Source organism: Drosophila grimshawi, unplaced genomic scaffold (assembly GCF_018153295.1).
Source record: "Drosophila grimshawi isolate 15287-2541.00 unplaced genomic scaffold, ASM1815329v1 contig_1377, whole genome shotgun sequence".
NCBI lineage: Eukaryota > Metazoa > Arthropoda > Insecta > Diptera > Drosophilidae > Drosophila > Drosophila grimshawi.
In genome coordinates, this window is record NW_025062900.1 from 3,494,048 (window position 1) to 3,517,872 (window position 23,825).

At 36.3% G+C, this 23,825-nt stretch overlaps 2 protein-coding genes across 2 annotated transcripts; both read right to left on the minus strand.

The window, feature by feature from the left end:
- Positions 1-299: 299 nt before the first annotated feature.
- Positions 300-4,622, minus strand: LOC6561987 (proteasome maturation protein). Its single transcript, XM_001989210.3, has 5 exons — positions 4,536-4,622; positions 1,371-1,445; positions 903-1,157; positions 579-844; positions 300-515 (listed from the first exon to the last, which is right to left on the minus strand). Exons 3-5 carry the CDS (start codon positions 903-905, stop codon positions 380-382), a joined length of 405 nt encoding a protein of 134 aa, XP_001989246.1. The 5' UTR covers positions 906-1,157; positions 1,371-1,445; positions 4,536-4,622; the 3' UTR covers positions 300-379.
- A 176-nt stretch (positions 4,623-4,798) lies between these two features.
- LOC6561986 (homeotic protein caudal) lies at positions 4,799-23,082 on the minus strand. The gene is made up of 2 exons (XM_032736474.1): positions 21,891-23,082; positions 4,799-6,470 (listed from the first exon to the last, which is right to left on the minus strand). Exons 1-2 carry the CDS (start codon positions 22,702-22,704, stop codon positions 5,983-5,985), a joined length of 1,302 nt encoding a protein of 433 aa, XP_032592365.1. The 5' UTR covers positions 22,705-23,082; the 3' UTR covers positions 4,799-5,982.
- Positions 23,083-23,825: the final 743 nt, after the last annotated feature.

A 23,825-nucleotide genomic window follows, 5' to 3' on the forward strand; every position in this document is an offset into this window, starting at 1 on the left:
TATTTGGTTGCTGTATTGGCTAACTTGCGCACAACTAAAAATGTTGCATACATTCGAGAGCATATGAGCGATGAGGAAAATGAGTGGAATTAAAATAAATCTCGGAAACGACAAGTACGCTTTGGTTAGCCAGTTGGTAGCCCTAGTTGAAAAAATATGTTTATCAGGATCTGCCAGGATATGACCGAGTTATGAGCAAATTTCTGCTATTGTGAAAGTCCTTTTATTTCAACTGTTTGAAGAACTTTCGTCGGTTCGCGGGTTGTCGTGGAACCCACAATATAATGCACTTTTATTAGTTGTGGTTTCCAGTTGTTTTTTATTAGCAGCTAAATCGCTAGAAGTTGGTAATGTTTAAAATGTTGCTTAATATGTGCCATTAAATGTGAATGCCCATTGACTTTTCGACGACGGCATGCGGTTGACGCAAATTCTCATTGTATTCGGGCAGATTGAGAAAGTCTTCAAACGAGATCTCATCACAGCGACCAGTCAAGACATCGTCCATTATGTTGCTGCAATAGAATCAAATAGTCAATAAATTCTACATATACTAATACATCTACTTGACACCTCACCTGGACTGCAGAAAGGGTAGTCGTCCAATCTGGCGAGCCGCAAAGCGATCCATGCCCATTTTGAGTGGCGCACCGAGTCCTTCGCGATTCCTCAGCATTTGCATGTCGATGTTGTATCTGTGATCGTTGTAATTCAGCTCAGAGTCCCGCAAACGATGAACGTGCGCCAATTGGCTCAAACAGTTTTGTTCCGTGGGCAAAGCAGCCCGGCCGGATGCATTGAGAACATGCACATCTGTTGGGCGTACTTTGAGTGATTGCTGATGCTTTATAACAAGCGGTTAATTTAGCATAAATTGCTACTATATTTGACCAACTACTTACCATTTTATTCGTGAATTCCAGAAATGAAACAAACTTGCAATGACAAAACAAAATTTGTGTTTGACTTGAAGTGAGCTGCGCGTGATTCCTTAGCTCGTTTTGGCAGTACTGTATGGCAGCACCGCGCCGCGATAAGCGATAAATTTACAATCGACACAGGCTGTGTGCTAGCAAGCAGCTTTTGTCTCCGAGAGAATAATTTGAATAATTTAAAACACAAAGTTTAACTGACTCCAAGCGAGTGTAAATTTTAAGCTATAGAATTTGAACAAAAAACAAAATAAATAAAGAAAAATTGGCACATAGAGTGCTTTGATTAATTTCACCCTCGATCAAATGTTTGCATCTCGTGCTCTCGTCGCCCTCTAATCAATTCAATAAACAAATCAAAACACTGAAAAACACACAAATCAAATTTGTTGTTTATTCATATTGGGCTTTTTTCTTCATTTGTGAAATCACCCACACCTTTTAGCAGCTTTTTTATGACCCACACTGTTCCACAGAGCTCCAAAAAGTCAGTTTCAGTTTTTCTGTGACAAACTGCTAGAAAAAACAAAGGACAGACAGCGAGAGTTTAATTAGTGCATGCTTACTAATAAAACTTGTTGCTTAATTTAAAAAAAAACAAAACTCACACACTGGATTCGAATTGTGTTAATCAAACTCCCGCATAAAAGCCCGCATATTGTCTGCGTACCTCTGATCTGAACTTGAAACAAGCAAACAATCAACAAAAAAAAAAACCAAACACGAAAAATAACCGGATAAAACTTTGCAAGAAGCGCGTGAAGAAACAAATATGTATCTAGGCATAAATTAATTATCTCGATCATGCTTGAGATAAGATCTGGTTGGACCTGGCTGTATGAACAGCATTTCTTTTGTTTAAACTTTTAAGCTGCATTCAAGAGCGATCTCTATCCACGAATTGACTCTAAATAATTTGCATTTCAATTTCAAAACGCAAGCAAATATTTTTTTTACATATTTTTTTTTTTGGGGTTTTCACGCTTGAAAAAATTATTAGTGTCATGTGAATGTGGTGTGGGTGTTGATTGTTTTTGGTATTTTATTTTTGGTTTTAATTAGGAATAATTAGGAATTTACAGTTAAACAAAAGCGTATGGTGTGCGACTGTTGATCTGATGATCAATTTTGATGAGTAAGACACTTTAAATAGTTTTGATAGAAACGAAATAGAGCAAAGAAAATTACTACAACAAATCAAAAGACTTACACAATAACTTGTAGCTTTCCTATAAAGATGTTGTTGAGCCATTCCATACATATATGTATATATGTTTATATATACTTATATGTAGTTCATTCAAGAAACTTTCCTATAAAGATGTTGCTGAGCAATTACATACATATTTAAATGTAGTGCTTTTCAAGAAACTTTCCCATAAAAAAAGTTGCTGACCAGCTACATTTATATTAATATACATGTACATTTAGTTCTCAATAAACTTTCCCATTAAATAATGTTGCTAACCATATTTATAAACATATATGCAGTTCTTCTGTTGCAGACCAACTACATAAATTCGTATACACATAATTGTAGGCCTTCTCAAGAAACTTTCTTATAAAAGAAATATTGCTGACCAACTTCATACAAATGTCTATACACATTTATTTGTAGTTCTTCTCATGAAATATTCCTAAAAATAAAGAAAATGCTCCACAACGACTACAAACACATATTTGTACAAAAATTGTAGCTTTTTGTCAAGTGTGGCCAATTGTACGAAATCAAGTACGTCCAACTGCGGCTCTCAACCGTTTGATTTATTATGCAGCAGATTAAGTAAATCGGAAATTGTGCCGACTATGGAAAATATACAACCTGTCTAGATTTGAAACGTGTGCAACAACAAATCGTATCGAATCGAATTCATAGATTGTTGCTAAAAACGGTTCGTTCTCAGATCAGCGGGTGTTGTTGTTATTGTTGTTGATTTCCAATTCCCAATTCCCTTGACGCAAAATTGAAAATATTTTGACTTGCAAAAGACACATGAGAAGATGAGTAACGAAAGAGCAAAAGAGCGCAGAAACCAAACAAGCCCGTTTGCCCCGATAAAGGAAGTGTGCGCTACATTTTCACACCTACATGCTAAAAAAATAAAACCAAAAAGAGAACGAATGAAAAAAAGTGAACGGTATTCGGGCAAACGAGGGACGAAATGAAAAAAGAAGAAGAAGAAGACGAAGATGCATCGCAGAAGATTGCAGGCGTTTGTTTGCATTTGTTTTATGCCGATTTCGAAGCTAAATTGGAATCCACTTTCGGGTTTCGGTTTTTAACTCTTTGGGTCTTCAGCCGGCTGTAACGAATACAGTCGAAATAAATATCATGTTTGACTTTTGCCGACAATTCACTTCTTTTTTTTCGGGTTTTAGCTACTGCATTACACATTGTGCGTGCATTTTTGGTTGGAATTATTGAGAATTCACAGCTTATGTTGCAGCTTGTAATTTGTGCGCCATTTTGTGACATTCTCAAAAATGCATAAAAGAGAGAGGGAGAGAGAGAGAGTGAGAGAATGGAATGCATTCCAAAGTGATTTATGATCGCTCTTCTACTGAATAGCGAGAATATTGAATAGAGGAGAATAAGAAATGCAGTTGGCAGCCGTCGCCATAAAATGTACGAATGATCTTTTTAAGATCACTCACGCAAACGGAGAAAAGTTTTATGGCATGATGGCGGCTTGCTTAATTGGCACCCATTGGATTGCCCGAATCCCCCCTGCTAACCCCGAGACAGAGAGAGAGAGAGAGAGAGGATAACACAGACACTGCCAATCATCGTAACTTCTGCTTACAGCTGCGCCATTGACGTCTTTCGGGGCCCATAAAGTTTATGGCTGGCCAAAAAGTAACGTACGTTCGAAACTCGAAGTTTTTGAGTCTGGTTCGTCTGGCTTTCGGTATGTCTCTATTAGTGATGACAATAGCCTGACAGCATCCAACGATCCAACGATTATAAATTTTATACCATATCGACATATGTGAATATATTTGACTTTTATGCATTTATTGCTGTGAAAAATTTTTAATTCTTACGTTATTCTTTTATGTATTTGACTTTTACATTTCTGTACACTCTTCTCGCCCTTTGACTCTACCACTTGCATACATAGTTGACTCTTTGGCGATTGAGTCGAGGCGACTCGGTTCTCGAAGACCACTACTACTATGTATTAATTGGCAGCCATCAATAAATCGGAAAGTGTGCATCGTAAATCAATCGAAGCGAAAGAGATTTTGTGTCAGGCATAAGAAAAAGTTTAGTTCGAATGTGGATAATGCAATTAAAGCGCATTAAAAGCAAAATTACTTTTGATCAGCTGATCTTTGACTTCCGCTCAATTATTTCTTTTAAACAGTTAGGTGTAAGAGCAAGGAGCTTTTCGGCGACTACCATCGAGGAGAGTAAAGAAAGCATGCAAGCAAAAGCGTAGCGAAAAGGAGAAAAAGGGAAATTTGCATTTGGATTGCTGGCTGAAGACCAAATCAATATGCAATCAGCTTAACCTCGAACGAAGAGTTAAAAGTCCAATCACTTAATTATTAATAATTGTTTTGACACCTTACCCCAATTAAAAACAGGAAAAAACTGACCTTTTGCACAGCGATAGAAAAAACACGCGCACTTTGCAATCAACCCGAGACAGCACTTAGCTGTAAGTGCAACAGAGCGAACAATAGTGACTGCGAGAGCGTCAATGGCGGTTGACGTGAGAAGGCGTAGGCAAATGTAAATAAAATTGACAGCTCTGCTTCTTCTTGCTCGTAGGTGGAGCATAACAGCTGCTGCTGTTGTTGTTGTTGTTGCTATTATTGTGAACCAAATTAACCCCACAAATGTAATGTCATAATTTGAATTTTTTTTAGTGTTTTATTTTTTTTTTATTCAAATAGCACATGGATTTTTACATAAATTAATTGCTGCGATAATTTAACTAAACATTAAATTACATGCACGTGTGCTTTAATAATATATATATTTGATATGTGGGCAACAACTCCCTTTTTTTTGTATATTTGACTTATGTTAACGCTTTATAATATAATTTGTGTGTTGTGCACCAAATGTGTGTTAAATGTGCATATGCATTTGTGTGTTTGATTGTTTGTTTCGTTGTTGCTTTCGTTTATTAACATTAAATTGAATTTATTCTAAAAATATTCTACTAACTAACTAATTGTTATTACAGCATTTAAGTAATAAACGTTCAAGTTGTTGTTGCTTCTGTTGTTGTTGTTGTTCTTGTTATTATGTTAAATATTTACATGTGTGTGATTGTTTGTGTGTAATCAAATTGCACCAAATTATTACTCTTTTTTTGCTTTTCTTACGTATTAACTAAATAATTATGAAATTTTTGTGCTTTCTCAAAGATAAATGCCAGAGCGGGACGGCTATACAAATACAAGTTTAATATTATGTGTAAATGTGAATTTAATTTGTTTTTGTTGTGTTTTATAGGCTCTTAACTAACAGCTTTTGATTAGTGTTAACTAACATCTCATAATTAATGTTAACTAACAGCTCTTAATTAACATTTGATAAACTTTAACTAGAACCAAAAAAACAAATTGAATACAAATAAGGCGCTGTGACATTTAATATATATATATAAAATACAACATATATTTAGGGGGCAGGCTGTATGTTGTTGGTGGCGGGGGGAAGGGAGGGGGCAGCAGGGAATATACAATCACAAAAATTAACAACGTGCAATATTCAAAAAGGCGCCGCTGCCCCAAAAAAAGAAAAAGGAAAAAAAAAAACAGTCTGACTGTTAAAAGCCAACCCTCAACAATAGAAAAAAATACAGATGTATAGTAAATATAAGACTTAAGCCAAATCCACCGCTAGATCACTTGAACACGCTGCAAAGCTGACGCCGCTCACCAATTGTTGCTGCTGCTGATGTTGCAACATGTAGTTGTTGCTGCTGCTGCTGCTGTTGTTGCTGCTGCTGCTGTTGTTGGGATTGCTGTGATTGTGATTTGGATACACATTCGCTTCAACTCCGACTGCAACTCCTTGGTAATCACCATGTCACATTGAAAGCGTGCCGACGCCAACAGCCGCTGCCGACATTTGTTGCTGTTGCAACTGATGGGAATGTGCCGCTGCCGCAACCAGCGAATGACTGTGCGCCGTGAGATGTGGATGCAGACGCATGGCAGGCAGATTCATGGCAGCCATCGGATTCATTGAGTGCAACGTATGCTGCAAATGCAGTCCCGGCTCCAATTTCGTCTTCGCATCGAGCAACTGGCTGTACTCCGTCTGATGATGAATGCCGCCAACGCCGCCGCCTCCCATCACATTCGGATCGCTGCCCTTTTTGTTCTGTTTGCGCTCCTTGGCCCGTCGATTCTGGAACCAGATCTTCACTTGGCGCTCCGACAGCGACAACGATTGCGCCAATTCACTCTTACGCCGTATGGTTATATAACGCGATGTGCAATACTCCTTCTCCAGCTCCAGTCGCTGGAAATCTGTGTAGACCACACGATACTTGTCCTTGGTGCGCGTTTTGCCTGAAAAGCAGAAACAACTTTCATTAGTTTGGCCACTTAAAATGAATAATATCTATAATAACATAACAATAACTCAAATTTATTAATTCATACATTAAAAGTTGATTACAACTCTGACATGTCCATGCTTAAAAAATATTTATTATACTTTTTATATCATGCTTAAAGGCAAATTTGTAAACATAAGACAGAAAAATAACCGCTACAAATGAGAAAAGCTATTAAACTAAATTTCACAAAAATAAATAAATATAATTAATTTTTTCATAGAAAAACCAACTTCATTTCCCATAAATTGTTCAATTTGTAATGAATACAAATATACCTTCTGGCATATTGCACATATTCTTCTCTGTAAATAAAGACTGGATTATTTTGTGTAGCTATTTCTGTGAGCTACCACAAAAAGATCGTGTGCAGCTCTGTCGTCACCATCCAAGTCCACGTGAATGAGTGACAGAGTCTGCTCGGTTCAGACTGTTGAGTCTGTTGAGTCAGTCAGTCATTCGGTTGGGCAAACAAGTCATCCTTCCAGCTGCCCATCATCTTCATCGTCGTCATGCAACAAGCCGACAATATTTGAATTAAGATAGGCCATAAAATGAGCGTAAACGATCAAAAACTGTTGTTGTCAACCAATGCGGTAAACATCAAAATTTTCAACTCGACTTGCCGCCCAACACAACTTATGGCCTTTGGGGCGCCGCCAAAGACACCTACCACACTAGAGACGAGTGGAGGGCGTGTGGGAGCGGGACCAACTTCAGAGACCTGGCCAAAATGTGGCGCTTGGCGTTTGCTGCGCAATTAGTCAATCAAAATTCAAATAAAAATGACAAACAGCCAAAGACGAGGCATGAAAAAGGCCACGGGATCATGTCATGCCATATAGTTGCCTACGTGATAAACACACGCACACTCGCACACACACATTGCAGGAAAAACTCTCGACTAACCCAACAACTCAAATGTAAACATGACATTTTTTTTTCTACATTGGGATTTTGCTCTAATTTTTTTTTTTTCTGTACATTTTATTTTCTATGTAGTACTACGTAAACCACAATTAAAATCGAGCAAACAAGCGAACAAACATACAAATATTTTCACAGATGATAAGTTCAACCAGATAAAAGGGGGGAGGCACACACAGACACAGACAGAGACAGAGAGAGAGAGAGAGATAGAGAGAGATAGATATAGGTATAGGTGTTAAAGACCTTAAAATGCGCTGCACCTTCAAATGAAATACGATTTGATATTTTAAACTAATTTAAATTATGGCAAATGATGCGATTTAAATGTAAAACAAAAGTTGTTAATTGAAAATATAAAAGTAAAAAACAAAACGAATTTAAATTTCGGCAAATATTGCATTTTATGCCTGAGAAACAAGTTTTGCTGATGATTCAAAATAAAAACAAGTTGCTTGAAAAAAGTGAATTGCCCAAAAGTAAAGGTTAAAAATATAGAAATAGAACCCATTCGCTGGACTCCTTATCTTTTTGTCGCTCTCGCGCAATCGTATTTATTTTTTACACTTTTGTTTAGACATGAATTTATAGCATTCGCCTCATCATCTTCATCTTCATCTTCACCAAGAGCATTTTCTGTTTGCCTAGTCAAATGTGTGGCAATCGTCATATAAAACACAACAAAAAAAAAGCAGAAAGTTAAACAAAAAGTTAAAGCCTCATTCGCAGCTAAGTCCACACGATTCTTAATCTAGTTAGACATATCTATCTACAGTTCTACGGTCTGTGGCCCAATTATAAATCTCGCATCTTTAGGCCTGTTTGCAATTTTAGTGGAGTCATTTTGGGCTTTTGGGTTTGCGCGTGTTTTTGTTTTTGGTTTTTCTTTTGTACTTGGCCAAGTGGCGTGGCTAAATTGGCTAACTGATAAGTGCCATAATGCCGACCGACCAACCGACGACTAATGCTGATAATAACCCAAAACTGTTTGAACAGCCTTAGAGTTGGCAACTTGTTTGGATTTGATTTGAGGAAGTGCACAAATATTTGTCACCATTAAAAGGCAGAAAACGAACAGGAAAAAAGCCCACAATCATCAAGTTGGATTTAATTGTGTAAATTGAACAAAAGTACTAATATTTATTTATTAAAGTGCACTTTTTCTGCTTTTTATTGTTGTTGTTATTGTTTATGTAATGTGAAAATAGTTGAAATATTATTTAGTTACTTGGTGACAACAACAACTAAATTTAAATAAATAATTCTCTCCGAGTATCAACTTGTGCATATTCCCCATGAAGTTAAATAAACTTTAGTCTCATTAGAATATTAATAAACAAAATGTTGTAAAGAGCAGCGAATTTAGTACATCTTGAATGTTATTATAATATTTCAAAAATAATTGTTTGTTACCTTTTCAAGCATATATCCATTCTGAACTCAAAGTTTAATAAAAAATAAATAAATTGTTGCCGTGTTGAGCATGCATTAATCAAATATTATTATTAAAATTGTAACTGTTATGTTTGGTAAATAAAAATATTGACAACTCGTAAAATACTTTCTGCAAGAGTATAAAAGTAATATTTCAATAGTCTCATTTAAATATTAATAATAATTACTAAATGCTTGTCAGAGTTTTCTTTTAATGAAAGAAGAGTATTTAATAAATCTTTGGAGTAAGTACAAAATATTCCAAGACTATAAAACACTTCTACTAAAATTGTCTTACATAATTCTTGTTACCCAAAATCTTAATGTGTAAAATCTGTTGCTCGATTTAATCTGGGCATATGCACAAGTTTATCTGTTGGCACAAATTTCTCACACCTGCTATGCGCGCAGTGTAAACACTATAAAAAAAATAAAACAAAAACAAAAAAAAAAGAAAAAAGAGTCTAGCACTATTTAGAGCAGCCCAAAGTGGAGCACAATGTTGTTGGGGGCTGGTGGTGCTCGGTGGTTGGTGGTTGGTGCTGCTCGGCTGTATCTCTGACCTTCACGGCCATAACCATAATCCAATAAATGGTGTATACCATATATAAAACTATAAAGTTACTAACCCATACTCTGAGTGTTTTATTATCTGCACACACTGGCTAAATACGCACACTTTATGTGGACCAAAAGCGTCTATCGCTCTCTCTCTCTCTCGCTCTCTCTATCTATCTGTATCTCCATCCTTTTCTCTCTGTCTGGACAAACAGCCTTAGATAGATAGATCTTCACAAGAGTTGCCATTTTTTTTTTTTTGTTCCTCTTTTGTTTTCCTCCTTTGATAAGCCACACAGCTCATAATTCAAGAGTCGTAAGCCCCTCCCGTCAAAAGAAATGTATAAATAAAAACTAAAGTCATTTTTGCAAACAATACGAAAGAAGCAACCAAAAATGTTGACTTTAGTAAGCCGAATTCTCAGCACTCTTGCAGCGAAAAGTTTCATTTAAATTTCAATGCAATTTCTGTTTACCGGCCAAATTAATCAACCTTGTGTAAGGGTATTTCAAAAAACCCTGAGCTTGGGGTATTAATGTTAGACTTTTAGATAAAGCATGCTAATATCCATATATATACAAAGATATATATACATATATATATATTTATATATATATATATATACGTATGTGTGTTTTCTTTGAAATAGATAGACACACACACATTTTGTGGCAGGCAAAGACTTAAAAGTACAAATACATTTTATTCGTAATTAAATAAAATGCTGCGTGTACTGGAGAAAAAGGTGTGACATTTTTTTATGACTTTGTCACTGGCAACTTTTTATGTGGGGCACTGGGCGGGGAGTTGGGGGTGGGCTGGTGCCTAGTTTGACGTGGGTAGGTTGTACAAATAATTTATATAGAAAGCATAGCGGGCTACACTTTGGTAAGTGCTCCAATTAAGTGTGACAATGATTTTGTAATTGAAATGAATTTCAACTTTACAGCTCCAACTTGTGGCAAGTATAGAGCTATATATACATATATATATATATACATGTATCTATCTCCATTATGATGGATTAGTTGACATTGCGTATATCATCATCGTACAACATTTGCTATCGTTTCCATTGGCGGCATAGTTCAAATGGCTGCACTCCCTAATCCCAGTTGAGGTCTCTATCAACAACAAAAACAACAACAGTAACAACCACAAATCAAGCCAAGCAGCAGGAGTTGCATGTTGCAAGTTACAGTTAGTGTTAGGTTCTTGGGGAATCGAAGTTATTGGGGCTTTGCTGTGGCTTTCGTCGATAAGCTTTAATAGCTATTTGCTGTGCATCGACTGTGATACCCAAGAGTCTACAGTTAACAATGCATCTATGTATCTATCTATCTATCTATATATACATATATGTATGTCTATGTCTGGTTATGGATATTGATCGTAGCACTTTCATTCACATTGATTGTCGTGTAATTCTATTACACTGCGATTAAATTTGATAGCTATTCTAAGGAAAGTTTCGCGAATGTGAAGGTGAATCCTATTTAAAAGGAAGGTAAAGTCTGTGAATTGTTCAGTTATGGTACTATATGAGTTAATTATATCGGTTTCTGTAACTGCTTTTTGAAGAAATTATTGAATTTAGCTAAGAATTTTAAATTTCAATCGTTAAAGTTCTGGATTTTATCCCTTTTCTTTCACTTAAGTGTGACTATTATATAATTTCCATAGGAACTATCGATCTCCATTTCCCCAACTTTGTGAAAACTGAATCGATTTCTAAAAGCAATGTCTTCTTATATCATGGTTAAACTTCCAGTTTACTACTGTATTTCAAATCGGAAACTTGATTTTTGCTCGAATTTCATTCAGAACTTTTAGCAATCCATTAAACCTTTCTAAATCGTGTGATTTATGAATATACAGCTTTATATATAATCGTCAAACTTTGTACTCCTGCGCTTTAATCTTTCTCAAACGATTTTCTATACAATGTCTTTATTCTGATTCATTTGCAGAGCTATAAAATTCGACTTTGAACCGCATTGCTAAAACTGTAAAGTAAATAGACGTAAATAAAACACTTGCTCCTGTTGCGCCCCTGACCTTATCAATAATATATCTCAGTGTAATAATTCACAAACTCAAACACAATCGAATGGTTTATGGCTTATGACTGGAGTACCACAAATGTATTCGTGTTTGTATCTTGTATCTGTGTTGCCGACAAAGGAAAACTGTGCAAATACCAAATATCAAATGCCAATAGTTCTCTAGCTATACCCATATTATTATATAATATATATATATATACTGCAGAGGGAAGGCAGCTAGCAAAATGGGAGCAAACTTAAACCCCATAAATGACTGTCAAGAGTCAATTGAGTGCTTGGATTGTAAATTATGAATACACTGTTCCCTAGGAAACTGAAACTTCTTAATTTAACATGCTCCATGCTAAATGGAAATTTTATTTTAATTAACTTAATTCAATCTTCTTCGATTGGCGAAATGGACAATCTTAATTCAAGAGGGGAAATATTATATTATGAATTTTAACTGCAATATAAGATAAACAATCTCAAATCCAACTCGATTGAATTTTATTCGATTTAAATAAACGAACTCAATGAAAGATTTAATGCTTGCTTTAAGGTCTTTGGAACTGCTTTTAATTCGTTGTGTACTTGAAACAAGAATATATTGTCTATAACAGATTATATGACAATTATCATTATTTTTTTGTGTCTTTGGTAAAATTGGAATTATGTGCAAATTAGCAACACCTCTGGCAGCGAATAGTTCTCATTTTCAAGGGACCGCAGCATAATACAGATGTCTAAATAGATATATGTATATATATATATAAAAGGAGTGTTGATTTTTCACAACAGCTGTTGACAAAATAGATACCAAAAGTGTCGGACTGGCAGCAAACAAGATTGCGGCAATTATATGCCCAAATCCCACAGGACAAATCACAGAGTGTGCGAGAGAGAGAGAGAGAGAGACAGAGAGATGAAGGACACTGATGATTACAGCTACGGTTACCGTTACAGTTACAGTTACAGTTTAACTGTTGCGGTTAGTTACGGGACAGTTGGTGGTTGCTCGTCTGTCTGTCTGTCTGACTGTCTGTTGGTGGTTGCCCACTCTGACAGCGTGTTAATGTGGCTTGCCGCATGCTGTGCGTTAATTTGTCACATCCTTATCGCTGTGGTTGCCCAACATGATGACAAAAATAGTAGTAGACCAGAATAAGAAGTCAATGTGTGTGCGTGAAATCTATTGGGAGACATTTATTACCTGCACAGACTGATGCGCTCTCTCTCTCTCGCTCTCACTCTCTTGCTTGCTGCTATTTAAATTTCGAAATTCGAATTAAAGCTGCCAGCGCGTGTGGGTCAAAAGTTTCGGGCAACCTTGTACCCCTCCCCTTCCCCCTCCCCAACACAACTCTCTTTACCTCTGTCCTGCCGCTCAGCAGCAATTTCAGTTATTGCACTCCGGGGACATTGCAGCACACAACACTGGCAGCAGCAGCCACAGCCACACTTGACTTTTCAACACTCAACAATTTGTTCTCTTAAAGTTCAGCAAAAATCTGTGCGCTAGTTGGAGAGTGGAAGGGTCGGAGAAGAGGAGTGCGCAAGGGGGAGAGGAGAGAGTGTGAGCATCATAAATGTGGCCAAGCAGAGAGAGAACAATAAGAGCAGACACAAAAGCACAACAACAGCTACAACAGCAACAACAACTAGCAGGAAGCTCACCACCCAAGCGACAATATAACAATAACATTTATTTGGCATTTTGCTGCTGTTTTAGATGCTGTTATATCGTAAATATTAGCTCAAATTACATCATAAAATCATTTGATTCGATTTGACGTTTATTTTATTTTTCCTTTTTCCGCATTTCTTATTTTTTTTTTCGTCCTTTCGGTCTTTCTGTGCGTTTGCCTTTTGCATCCTTGTTGGTAATTTACCACCTTTGCGACTAGCCGCTTTATTTCTAAAAAGGGTGAGGCAAACAGATTTATATTTAGATATATATGTATATTGGGCTCTAAGTTGTCGCGCAGGTTGCTTATAAATTACGCTTTGGGTACTGTGTATTTTAAAAAAAAAACTACTATTTGCACTTTTGAAACTATAAATCTCAAGACATACTTTCTTAAAGAAACTAAAAATGGTTAATGATATCTGAAAATGAAAGCAAAAGGCTCCGACGGCAAAACTATATATTGTCATAATTAAAGTGACTTTTTTGGTGAATTTTTTAATTGTTAGAAACACAATTTTCAATTCATTTCATGGAATTCAACTTTCAGATACAATATTTAATTTAGTTAAGTTTATTTTCAACATGTAAAATGTTGGCAGCAGTTGTAAATGCAATATTTACTTTGGTGAACTCTGTTTTTTCAAGACATGTTAATATTACAATGTTATGAGAAGCTTATAACATAACGTTTAACATTTACTGTTAATAACATAATATAAATACAAAATATGTTTGTTAAATTTGCATGTTAAGTATAGAAAAATGGAATTTGCACAAACAATAATTAAAATCGTCATTTTGCTTAAATATTTATGTGTGTGTAAGTATTTTTGTTACCAGTAAATTAGATCAGCTGTATAATTTCCATAAAACGTAATTAAAGTTCTACTAATGCGAAGCGCTCGGATCAATAAATAACTCTTCCGCACACGCAATCACACACACACACACATAGTGAATGAGTGGAGAGAGCAGAGCAGAGAGAGAGAAATTCAAAATGGCGCACATCAAAGTGGAAAAATGCGACATGGAAATACGCTTTATGAGCGTATGCCATGCATATGTAAAAAGTACAACGCCTTTCAAACCAGATATTCCCCGCTTACCAGTCCCCTCCTTCCCCTCACCCTCACCCTACCCCTACCACTCCACCGCTCCATTGCAAGCCGCGCCCTGGCACGCAGCATTATAAATGCCAAAGGAAAGGCAAAAATTAAAGAAAAAAAATATTATCAGATCGCGTGCAACGCGGCGGCACAAAACAAATGCCGCTGCTACGTGCCGCAGCCAAATGTGGCACGCAAAAAATGCCAACGCAAGGCGGAGCAAAGAGGATGTGAGTAGGAAATGTGGCCAAAGTCATATAAACACACACACACACACAGACTTAGACGGAGACATAGATGTGTTGTGGCCAACACGCGATTGGCGAGCCAAACGCTCACCAGTTTAATGTTGCCCCTTAATGAGCGACGGAGTGAGTGACTGAGTGAGAGGGAGACAAAGAGTGTGAGGAGTGGCGCCGCATGCTTAGAAAATGGCAGCCACAATTTGACTGTTGCCCGTTCGCCATTAAGGCCATAAATTCAATGGAAGCCAAAAAAAAACAAGAAAAAGAGGAGAAAAAAAATTATTTTCAAATTTACGTTAATTATTTGGAATGGGACTGTGGGGCATGCAATAAACATTTACAAGCACATATGCAATATATACGATATACGATACGATACACGATACGACACGATATATGACTCCGTCGCAGTTTATTTATGAGCGGGGCGCATGCAATCCCAACAAAATTAAGACCAAGAAGAAGAAGAAGAGGAAACGGAAACTAAAACAGAGCAGGCAAAAACTAAGAAAGTTAAGATATATATAAGGCATATATATATACATAAATGGATGTCGTACCACCTGCTTCCAGTAACTCAGAAAAGTCCTCTAAATTGGGCGTGCTGCACAGTTCTGCGAATGGTTGGCGTTAATTATTAGAGTTAAGATTTTGTTTACAGTTGTTATAAGTTAAACAAATTGAAAAGTTTGAGTTATAGATTCTTATAGGTTTACAGTTTGAGTTATAGATTTCGATAGATTAAACAAATGGAGTTAAACAATTAGAGTTATAGATTTACAAGTTCACCAAATGAATGATAACTTTATTTTTTCATAACTTCAGTTAAAATCATAGATTCTTTACTGAGGAATACATTTTTAAAATGATAAGCATACTTTCAGTCGACCACATACAGAGGGTCAACTTTATTCTAAACATATACAATTTGCTTCCAGTTTATTAATTTTCAATATATCTCCTAATTGTTGAATTAGGAAACTTTTAAAATCCAACAAGTTTTTCATTGAACAACTAAATTTGTGCCGATGTGTCACAACTTTATTTATATATAATCTCTAATTGAGATGCGTCTAATCTCTAAAAGACGATAAGTCTAATGAAAATATTATTTTGTAACTAAATTTTAAAGCGATTGTCTTTATTGGAGCTCTATGCTATAATAATCAGAGTAAAGACAGATATGTGACAAGATAACCGAGGATAAAACCCAAAAACCTCTATATTTTATAAGCAGACAAGCAGTAAAAAATAGATAAGGATATAAGAAACTAGTTCTTGATATAAATATATACTTAACAATTTTAGTGTACTCAATTTAAGCAACTTTTAATTGGTACTGTGCATAAAAATAACTGACGCTTCCTCTGCACAATGAGCAATAAAACTCGTAAGCCGAATGCTAAACTTATTTCATTGCAGACCAGCAAACATATATAAATAAATACATATATCGAACTGGCATTCGATGTTGATAAAAAATGTATATAAATAGTTTCTAGCATTTACATTTTTAGTATAATCTATTTAAGTATTTTGCTCAATGGGCATAAAAAATGATTGACGCTTCCTCTGCAAAGTTTTATTTGCCATATGAGGGGGTGGGGGCAGGCCGCATAAGTCTTATAAGCCTGGCCAACACATTATTGATAATTTGCGCTTCATAAAAATATTAAATAAAATAGTATGCAATAAATTTTGTGTGTGTTTTGTTGTGTTGTGTACACCTCCTCTCCAATGTGTATTATGGTGTGAACTATAAATTTTCTACACGACTTGGTCGGATACTCGGCTCCTGCACTTATCTGAGTAGGTTAAATGCGTTGGGTCAATGTGTAACAATATTTGAATAATCTTCGAGGCTACTAAATAAACACAAGATGCAGCTGCAGCAAGAGGCAAGAACACTGAACACTGAACACTGTGAAAAATGAAAGTGAATATAAATAAACTGAGATATGAGCAGTTGTTTGACTGCTCAAACATTGGGGGAAGCAGGTCCAATAGTAATAAAATGAGCTTTAAATCACATTAAACAATGAATAATAATCATCATTCATAATTAAAGTGGCATAAAAATCAGAATATTGCTACCATATACAATATTTATTTGCTCATTGTTATTATGGTTTCTATTTTGTGAATGAAACATTTAATTTAGTTTTTTGTTTCTATTTTTGTTTTTGTTTTTGTTTTATAATTATTGCTACTTTATTGTATTGTTAAGCGATTAACGGGCATTGCGCCCACAATATATATGATTTGGTTTGTAGTATTATATGGTTTGTGGGCCCGTTTTATATGCCAAAACTGCTGGACTGCAAATCTTGGCCATAAACACACACACGCACACACAACACACACATAATGACAAAAAACGTTTCTCTATTTACTGATTTTCATAGGAAACGTGTCCACCATAAACTTGACACGTTTCTTAAAACAGTCCCCTCAATCACGGCGTCAGTCAGTCTGTCAGTCAATCAATGGAATTATGCCTAGTTGAGATATTATTTTAGAGTCTTTTTTTTCTATACACAAAACTTTGATTGACAATCGGATTTTGGTGTCGCTAGCGGGTCTTAACGCTTGCTGCCACCAAAAAAAAGTTTTGGTTTATGACTAAGGGAAATGATTCGACAGGGACACATATTTAATTTTAAAATTGTTTTCACTTTCGATTGATTTGATAAGAGAGTTTAAACACACTTATGAGCTCATTCTACGAATATTTCTGATCATTCATAAGCTTTCTGCTATTTCAAATGTGATTAGCTTTTATTTTTTTTTTCTTTGTAAAGATTCTTTATTTATATTCATGATTTAACTTTAGACTATAGAATACAGTTTATAGAAAATGTAATATTAATTCATGAATATTAGATATTCCATAATCAAACATTATATCATGAATAATTATTATTTTTCCCCTTCAATTCGTAAAGCTTTCCAAATCCGCGGCGCCTAAGCGAGCAACTGAAATAAATGTGTGTCGATATATTTGTATAATGAACTCAATGCTCAACAACATATATAAATGTGTATATATGAGAAGGGCTTTCCGGCTACTTAGCAGCAACAAACTTCAGTTATTACCAATATAAATGCCCAATACAAATAAACAGGCCACAAACCATATTTAAACAAACTAAGCCCAAAGTAAATGTGTTGAGAAACCAGAAGAGAGAGAGAGCGACAGAGAAAGGAATAGTGTGAAGAGTGTAATTGAGTGCAAGAGAGAGAGAGAGAGAGAGAGAGAGAGAGAGCTGACTATGGGCTAATCCTGGCATGTCAATCATGTATAGCATTTGTCAGACCCAATGTCGCTCTAGCTAGATGATGAACTGGGCTAATAATCAACAAGCAACAAACAACAACAACAAAAGCAACAAATACACTCGGAAAAAAGTTTATCTTGCTTTTTAGAAAGAATTTCTAAATATAAGAAAACCAATTTTAAAAAATTGGAGAGGAATGCCGTAAATCGACAATATCAAAAGGAGAATAGAAAATAACAAAAATTAAAACCAGTATTCTTTTGAATCCTTTCTGATATTTTGAAAGTAGTAGTGAAATTTGTTCTCTCAGCTTTCTGTTCTTTCGATCCCTGTAAAATCGTATTTTAAATTAAAGAGTAAAATGAATTCATAAACTATGTAAAATGTTTGTATAAAATAAAAACCTTTTTCTATATGTACACACAAAATCAACTCTATTGAATTTAGACATATTTTCTCTACATTTTAGAGGAATCCAACTTGAAATTAAGAACCATCAATTGTAGAAATTGACTATCTGAATAATAAGGAATAAATTTGTAAAATTCCGAGCGATTTTTTTGTCAGAGTGTAGAAGCACAGTAGACTTCATTTTGACACATGCTACGCGACGGGGCAGCTAAATGTACTACGTCTCTGACTCTGAATCTGACTGCTGACGGCAATGCGCACAACAATAACTCCAACAACAACAACAAAAGAATAGCAACAACAAATTCCAAATATTGATAGCACTGATAACGATCGACAGGCGACATCGACTCGACATCGACAGAGAACGTTGAGCTGACTGCAACAGCACACACCTTGTGGCCATTTTAAATGGCTTATCATGCAACCAAACAAGGCACGTCTATGTCCCAGGCATATATATATATATATATATATATATATATATGTATATATATATAAATTAGAGGTCTATCTACCTAGTATAAACACGAATATGGTCTGTCTCTCTATTTATATATGTTAGCTATGGGTAGCACAAGCCACAGTGTTCCTTAGCTAAGTAGAGCTACCAAGCATTTAGGATCAGAGTAATTTCCAATATGATATACGCCTAGAATAAATAATTCCTTTTTTGCACATTGTCTTCTTAGCTTCCACTTAGAACTCCCAAGTTTTAAAAGTCCTATGAAATACATCTCAGTAAATTATATATCAATAAGTAAGAAAGCCAAAAAGAAATAGTTTGATTCAAAATATTGTAAATAATAATTATTAAGTTTGCAGAAATTAGAGATGCATTAACTTATTACAACTCTACACCTCAAAATATAGTTTTTCTAGCATATCTTTAAGACAACTATAATTTGTAGTGAAACTACTAAGATCTTTCAAGAAGTTTTTGAAGTAAAAAAAACGATAAACTGTATTTAAATCTTTCTTTTATTAAGTCTCCTTTCAATCATTTTATAAAAATGAAAAATCATAGTTAAGGCAAATTTAAAAGCTATATAAAATTGTCACCTCATCAGTGTGGTAATACATATTAAATTTTTGGCAAATTGCAAATATTAACCAATTAGAATTTTAGCTGGATATGCAGTTCTTTTAGCATAAGTTTACTGTAGCATAACTTGCTTCAATTTTTTGTGGGCCAAACATTTGGGGGAAGCCACATCTATGCTACGGCATATATGTCGACTATAGATATGTGTAATATGTGTGCGGGGGATATATGTATATAAATTTTGTGCATATTGACATATTAAATCTCAATGTGTCATGAAGCATTAAGTTTTATGCCCAGTCCGATGAGACACACAAAGACATGTTTAACCCCCACTCAACCTTCGGCACACTTCAGCCCCGCCCCTCTCGCTCAGCTTATCAGTGTCAAGTTTAGGTTTCTTCCTGGTCTCCATCTCAACATCTAATTTGCAACAGGCGATAATTTTTTCATTTTCAATTTTTTGGTTATAATAATATGATTGCAAAGATTTGGCCATAAATGTCGCTATTTAGTTTTTATTGGAAGTAATACTAATTTTTATTGGTTTATTGGCTATACTATTGTTTTAATCAATACGCCCAAGCGGCGAACCTGTTATCGCACTATGGTTTACAGATAACGCACACGTTTACGCGGTATCAACCAAAAAAAAAAAGAAAAGCTAAAATAAAATTATTAGAGCAACATAGAAACTCGGGTGTTCCATGGAATATAGAACCCGCCTCGCGTCCATTGACAGGCGGGCGGCCCGTTGTTGGTTAATTTCACCCAAAAAGGTGTCCCGTGCGGCGAAGAATGCTAGTCTAGCTAATCTAATCGCGAAAGCCCCGCCAAACAGCTATTGAAACAAAAGTACAACACAACAATAACAGTTCTTCAAAACACTTTATTGCCATACACCAATAGAGAGTTAGTCTCTGTGTTTGTGTGTGTGTGTGTGTGTGTGTGTGTGTGTGTACCGAGTTTCCTTTTGACACGTACACCCCAAAAACACACATAAATATATATATCGACATTAGATAGTCTCCACATGGCGCTAGTTGTGTGCAACAAAAATTGTTGAACACACTTTTTTTTATATATTTTATTATTTATACGAATAATAAATAAAATGTATAATCTTAATTTGTCGTCTTGACCCGTTAAAGGATTAAAGTGAACAACGGCGATGTGCGCCATAAACGTTAATTGCATACCAACAGATTTTATGGGCTTAATGGATATCGTCGATATCGAGCGAACGTACGAACGTCGTCAACTTGAAAAACGTCTGGGCAACAAACTGCGCGTAGGTCATAAATTGTAAGCGCAGCGCACGTGTTTATGCATGACTGTATTTACTTGTGGGTGCCTCACCTCGCGTCTGCGTGTATGTGTGTATGTAAGTATGCATTGGTATTTGCATTGCAGTAAATGGTAATGCTGTATTATTGTGCAATGGAAGAAACAAAACCAAAGAGTACGAAACAAAACAAAAGTGTGAGAAGCGCAGGCGACAGCAGACCAAAAAAAAAAGCCTTGAGAGCTTTTTACATACAAAGAGAAGACCAGCATTGTTGGAGAAGCGAGAGAGCGGGTGAGATAGAGAATACCCAAATGGAGCAAAAGGCAAAAAAAAACAATGACTCAATTGAAAAGCTGCCCAATTAGAATATGCATATTTGTGTGAGGTATCAAAAGTGTCGCAACACATTAAAAATTTAATGGATTCGCATCGCTGCATTTGCAGTCAAACTCCAAAACCTAATTCAAACACTTCTCGAGCCGCTAATTGCTGTGAGAGACCGACTTAAGTTCTATTTGCATTTTTCATTAGAAACTGCTGTTGGGGGATGGGGAATTGATCAACCCCATTGATTTTTATATTTATTTTTTTATTTTTATAGTTAAATTGATTTACGACACGAAATTAGTCAACAGAGTCGACAAGTTTCTGGCTGCGACTGCTGATTGAGGTGAGCCTGGGGCATAAATCAAGGCGTTCGTTGTGTGTGTGCCGTAAAATGAAGACAAACATTTGATTTTTATGGGCCTAATGGCCCTTCTTTGCAAGCGCTCAATGCAAGCAAATTGCTTATGGTTAGTTATAAAATTATGTTTTTCGATTTTTTTCGTGTCTTTCATCGTTTTTTCTTTTTTTTTTTGTGTGAAGCGCGAACAGCACGAGCTTTGGCTTTGCAGGCACACAAAGGGGGACTGTTGTTTTAATTTTTTTTTTTGAGCCTGTGTTCGTTGCGGATGCGGGAGAAACCCACAAAAAGAATGACTAAATTCGAACTCGAATTCGATTTGAAACGTACACAAAATGTTAGCTTAAGAACTAGTGCTGCCCGCATTTGACTAGCAAACAGCTAAAGTTAACTACCACTATATGATGCTGTTAATTTTGTATTATGCATCTGCATTTCTCAATTGAAAGCTTTTTGTTTTACATATTTTTATAATGTATGTCAAAAGTGAAAAACGCTAACATGATTTTGATTGAACAAATCAATTAGAATTCTAAGGTCAACTAAGTCTACAAATTAGCTTTAATCTGCTGTTTATTTTCACACTAAAAGCTTCAGCACTGACTAAATGGTCATATGCTATGTTTGTTTAACATTCACAGAATTAGCTTGAAAACTTACCCGGCTGCGGCTGCGCTGAATATGTTGGCTTCTTCATCCAATCATAAAATTGAGTTTTCGGCGGCGATGTTCGATGCGCATGATTATTGTTGTTAGCCGTGATGCTATTGTTGTTGTTGTTGTGCGTAGATGGACTGTTGTTGTTGTTGTTGCTCAAGTGATGGCTCAAATGATGCGGCGATGAGGCTGAGGTGGGTGCACCCGGACTGGAAATCTCACTGCCCGATACCGTTATCGGTGGCGATGGTAAACCCTCGGCAATATGTTGCTGCTGCTGTTGTTGTTGTTGGTGCTGCTGCTGTTGATGCGCCTGAGCAATGGCAACGGGATCTGAACTTTCGTTGAGTTGTGTCGAACCCACAACGGGCGCCGAGCTGCTGCTGCCCGAACTGGCTGAGCTGCTCGAGCCGCCGCCACCGCCGCCTCCATTTAGATGCGCATGATGCTGATGCTGATGTTGATGCATCAATTGATGTGCTGTTGTAGGAACACCGTTATTCTGCTGCTGCTGCTGTTGCTGTACAAAATTATCGTTGGCTGCTGCTGCTGCTGCCGCGGCCGCTGCCGCTGAATTGGATGCGGGCGAATGCCAATCGCTGGCCGCTGAATGGAACATGTGCGCATTGTAATACATTGGATGGGCAGCCGCCGCATGATGGGCAGCGGCATGCGACGAATCCACATCGCCAATAAACTGATGATTGGGCGGCGTATGATAATTGGATGGCCAATTCCAAGGTTGCGTCGCCGATGCATAAGCCAAATTGGCGCTATGCTTTTGCGAATACGGCATGTTATAATAATGTGAAACCATATTTCAATATTTTCTCTCTCTATATATGTTCTGTGTGAGGTTAGATCAACTCCAATTCTTTTGTGTGTTAAGTCTCTTTTTCTATTATTTTGCTCTTTGCGTTTTACGTCTTTTAGTTAGTTGTTATTTGTCTATTTTTCACATTACAAGCACATTTTGCAAGCTACTTTTTCTTTGCGCTCTGTTATGCACACACACATACACACACACTCACGCACTTTTTGATGTGTGTATTGGTCGATTTATCGTTCAACTCTTTAAGCTTTGTTTAGTATTTTTATAGATCGCGTTCAAAACACGCTTTTTCTTGCTATAGTTGCGCTTTGTTCAACTGCCGTTACGTTTGGCTCTGTTGCGACGTTAACCGCAGTCGAATGCGTACTGAAAGCAGCCAACAACGTCGGGCCCTGATAACAATAAAAAAAAAAATAAAATCGAAAATGTAAGCCACAAATTTAGCGAGGCAACAGCGTCGCAGCCGACTATCTAGTCGTCTCGCTCGCACACACACACAATAGCAGTAGTAGTTTTCTTTAACCCTCATTTCCGTTGCTAGTTTGAAATTCAAGATGGCTTATGTTGCATGTCGCTCGCTCGCTCGCTCTTTCATTGCCACGCGCGCTGTCTCGCTTACGCGTACGTCATGGCTGGGCCAGCAGGTAGCTCCGCCCACCATTGGGCTTGGCACAGGTAACAGTTTTATATTTTTTGGTCTTTTGTTTTGCTTTGCTTTGGTTTTTAGGCGCATAAGAAAAAGGGGTCTTTTCCTTTATGGCCACACTTCGATTTGCAGTATAAACTAATATTGCCTAATTAAGTAATTTCATGTGCATTATGCAATTAGTGACTGTAAAATCATGGTTGTAGTGGCCATAACTACGGATTTCCATTTATTATTATTATTATTACATGTATATGCCATCTAGCCAGATGTCTAGCACGCCTTTCAGCCTTCTGGCCATATATTTCCCTATCGCCAATCCACGTTTTAATGTTGAGATTTGTTTTTTCGAGTTTTATTTGAGATTTCCTTAAATTACAGCGCTAATTACATCATAAGTGATCACGCTTCAAAAGTTGCCTATAAATTTAACTTCAAATTGTGTAAGAATTGTTTGGTT